General features: G+C 38.2%; 1 protein-coding gene across 2 annotated transcripts in view; it reads right to left on the bottom strand.

The window, feature by feature from the left end:
- arl6ip1 (ADP-ribosylation factor-like 6 interacting protein 1) overlaps positions 1–573 on the bottom strand; it is a 17,511-nt gene extending 16,938 nt beyond the window's left edge. For both annotated transcript variants that reach the window (XM_037689155.1, XM_037689156.1), the window contains exon 1: positions 423–573. In XM_037689155.1, the coding sequence (XP_037545083.1) occupies positions 423–458 (36 nt within the window). In that variant the 5' untranslated portion in view covers positions 459–573. The remainder of the gene's footprint in view (positions 1–422) is intronic.
- Positions 574–4,017: the final 3,444 nt, after the last annotated feature.

The raw sequence follows: 4,017 nt of genomic DNA, 5'->3' as shown, positions 1-4,017 counted from the left end.
GTGAACCTGCTCTCTTCACGTTTCCTTCATGCAGTGAACCTGCTCTCTTCATGTTTCCTTCATGCAGTGAACCTGCTCTCTTAAAGTTTCCTTGATGCAGTGAACCTGCTCTCTTAAAAGTTTCCTTGACGCAGTGAACCCGCTGTGTTCATCATGTTTCCTTGAAGCAGTGACCCTGCTGTGTTCACGTTTCCTTTAAGATGTCTTAACCCACCCAGCTAGCTGCCATTAGAAACCAGCAGCAGCTCGTTGTGCAGTGTTCTCGTTAACTAATGATGAAATAAATAAACTTAGAGCTCAAACATAAAGTAGCCTGGACTTTGAGCGCGCTGATTAGTAGCAGAAGCTCATGCTAACAATGCTAACACACCCAGATCAGAACGAACAGTCTAAAACCACAATTATTTGGAAAATATACTCACTAAAAGGTTTGCGCTTTTGTTGTCGCCTTCGGCCATTATTAAGGGAATATGAAGGTGAGCTTTGGGACAAATGTCCTTAAAACATCAGAAAAACAAGCCACAGTGCAGCGGACAGTATGTCTCACTCCTATTTCAGCAGCTCTCCAGTGACGCAGGAGGCTTTTATATTGAAGGCTGCGTCACGCGCCATGTGCATTCTGGGTACAAGGATGGCGTCATGCGCTTCCAGGTGGATTCTGGGTAACGAGTCTTGTTTCTTTTTTTTTTTTTTTGGATTAGGAAAACTATTTAGCAAAAACAAGTACATACAAATATGGCAATTCACAATAGTGTAACTGTAAAAGGGCATAGCAGAAGCAGACTTAGATATGAAAAAAAAAAGGATAGAAAGAAAGAAAAAAGAAGAAATAAAATAAAACAAACTACAACAAGGGGGTATATGTTTTAGGATTAGGATTAACATGCATTAGTTGGCAATTCCTTACAGGTCTTTACGTGTTTCGATATATTTCAGAGATTTCAAATATAATAGGAATTCAGATAAAAAAGGTTAAAAACTGGGGATGATTTTAGCACTCTCTACTTGTGAATAAAAAAAAATTCCAGACAAAATATCAGATTACAACCAAGTTCCATTTTTTTGTTTGTTTGTTTTTCATTAATACTCCAAATGTTACCATGTCTCTGGAAATAAATTTAGGAAGTTTAATTTTCAGTGTGATCCATCTTTCTTAGTGATTCCAAAATATTTTGGTTTTGTTGCATTCATAGAAGATATGGTCTATTGTTTCTATATCCTGTTCACAGAATGAGCATTTATTGTCATCAATATTAAAACAATTTCTTAGTAGCTCTTTGGAGGATAAACTGCATTTAAAAATTTAAAGTGTGTTTTTTTAGCCTTTGGTTGGGGAGTTTTAAATATAGAGTTCTTAACATTTCATTTGATTTTTTTATTTATTTGCAAAGTATGTTATTTTTATTTATTTTCCAGGGAATAAAGTTTTGTTCAGACAGCTTCTAACTGTGTGCTTGTTGAATTTTTTTGTCAGTAAATGATATTCCATTAATAGATAGAGTGGGTAATTGTGGGGTTATAGGATGACATGCTCTTATATTTTGAATCTGATTAATAAATTGTTTTGGTAATGATTTAAGTAATCTGGTAAATTCAACTTTGGGGGGATATAATTTCTACTTTGCACAGAATTGTTCGTAGTTTAACATGTAACCATTAGCATCCATTAAGTGTACAACAGACCAAATGTTCCTCTCCATACAATCTTTGTAAAATAATGATTTATTGTGATATAGTATGAATCTGTTATCCATATGATAGTGGAGTGTGGTGAGTAATTATGTACGTAGAGCATTTTCCAATATAATAACACTTGTTTATGGAACTCTGGTAATTTGATGGGCAATTTATGTATACTGAAATCTGCTAGAAGTAGTAGTTTTAGACCACCTATTTTGTTAAATATATAATTGTGACACAATACCAAAGTGATTCAGAATTTTTAATCCAGGATTTCAACTAATTAATCTTAAGGGTTCCATTGAGGCACTCAAAGTCAATTACTTTCAGACCACAATCTCTATATTCTTTGACCATGTGACCTTTTTTCAGGTAGTGTGTGGTCTGTTTCTCCAGATGAAGTTCATGTTCATTTGATTGATTAAGCTATTTGGGACAGCGGTACTAAAAGTTGAGTATATTAATCTTGACAAACTTTCCATTTTTGATAAGTGAATTCATCCTAATATAGAAAGGTCACGTTGGAGCCGTGAGTAAAGTTTGGATTACATTCTTTGATTTTGTTTTCAATTGTTGGAGTTGATTCTTGGTTTTTGGTTATAACAGTTCCATCCATCCATCCATTATCTTTTACCCGCTTATTCCATTTTGGGTCACGGGGGTCGCTGGTGCCCATGTCCAGCAATCACTGTGCGAGGGGCGGGGTACACCCTGGATGGGTCGCAAGTCCATCACAGGGCCACATAGAGACAAACGAGACAAACAACCATTCACTTTCTCACTCACACCTAGGGACAATTTAGAGTTACCAATCAGCCTAACATGCATGTTTTTGGTCTGTGGGAGGAAACCGGAGCACCCGGAGAAAACCCACACATGCACGGAGAGAACATGCAAACTCCACCCAGGGTTTGAACCAAGGACCTGCTCACTGAGAGGCAGCAGCTCTACCAGTTGTGCCACCGTGCTGCCCTATAACAGTTCCTAAATACTTAATTTCATATTTAATTGGAATACTAGATATTTCTTTATGGATGTTTCATGAGTGGCTAGAAGTTCACTTTCTTTAATTTAGTGTTAGCTCTGAGGCTTCTGAAAATAATTTTACTTTAGTCAGAGTCAGAGATTCTTTATTGTCGTTCACACCACATCTGGTACATATTGTGGAACGAAATTATGTACACAGGGTCCCAGTTACATCCAACAATCAAATGTAAGAAAATCATTGATAACAATGGCAATGACAAGATATGAACTAAGAAAAACATCAACTAAATATACACTAAGCACTAATAGCATAAAAACACTACGTCGAACATCAGCACAAACATGAACATGAGTCTGAGTAAGCAGATGAGCACGCATGAACACATAAACATTGAACCAGATCAGCAGCAACATGATGTGATTTTTTTCACAGTGATTATTCTGGTTAGAGATTCATGAGTCCAACAGCCTCAGGGTAGAAGCTGTTCCTCAGTCTAGTGGTTCTACACTTAATGCTCCTCAACCTCCTTCCTGATGGGAGCGGGGCAAAAAGTGTGTGCGCTGGGTGAGTGGGGTCCTTCATGATGCAGGTGGCCCTATTCCTACATCTAGAGGTGTAGATGTTTGCGATGGTGGGGAGGCTGACTCCAACAGACTTCTGTGCAGCCTTCACCACTCTCTGCAAAGCTTTTCTTTCTGCAGCTGTGCAGCCTCCATGTCACACGCTGATGCTGGAGCACAGGATGCTCTCCACTGCACACCTGTAGAAGGAGGTGAGGACTGAGCTTCCCAGACCAGCTCGTCTCAGCCGTCTGAGGAAGTAGAGTCTCTTATGAGCTTTCTTGATCAGGCTGGTGGTGTTGTTGCTCCAGCTGAGGTTGTCATTCATGTGTACACCCAAGTACTTGTAGCTGGAGACCACTTCCACTACAGATCCTCTTATGTTCAGGGGTGTGTAGGTATTTTTGTTCCTTCTGAAGTCCACAAGTAGGCCGTCTCATATACATAGACAAGTTAAAATATTCAGCACAAATTTAAGTATAAGTAACATTATTAGTATAATAGAATTAGCGAATAATATGATAAAAGTAAAATCAAAACATAACTATTTATCCAACATTATATACATAACTACTCAGATAATTTGTTAGAGGGCTACATTATCTGAGTGAGGTGATAAGAGAGCTTTTTTGCTTGTGTGCGTGTGTTTTTTTAGCACTGTCTAATTAATGAGAAGTTTTAAGATTTGGAGTGGAGAAAGACATTCCTACTTGGACGATAAACACTTTCAGCACTTGAACGCAGCACGCTGAACGCGTAGACGTACGCACGCGTGTGTGTGACGTCATT

This window comes from Nematolebias whitei, chromosome 15 (assembly GCF_014905685.2).
Source record: "Nematolebias whitei isolate Nwh7 chromosome 15, NemWhi1, whole genome shotgun sequence".
In the NCBI taxonomy this organism is placed as follows: Eukaryota; Metazoa; Chordata; class Actinopteri; order Cyprinodontiformes; family Rivulidae; genus Nematolebias; species Nematolebias whitei.
This window is presented reverse-complemented; position numbering and strand designations above follow the sequence as displayed.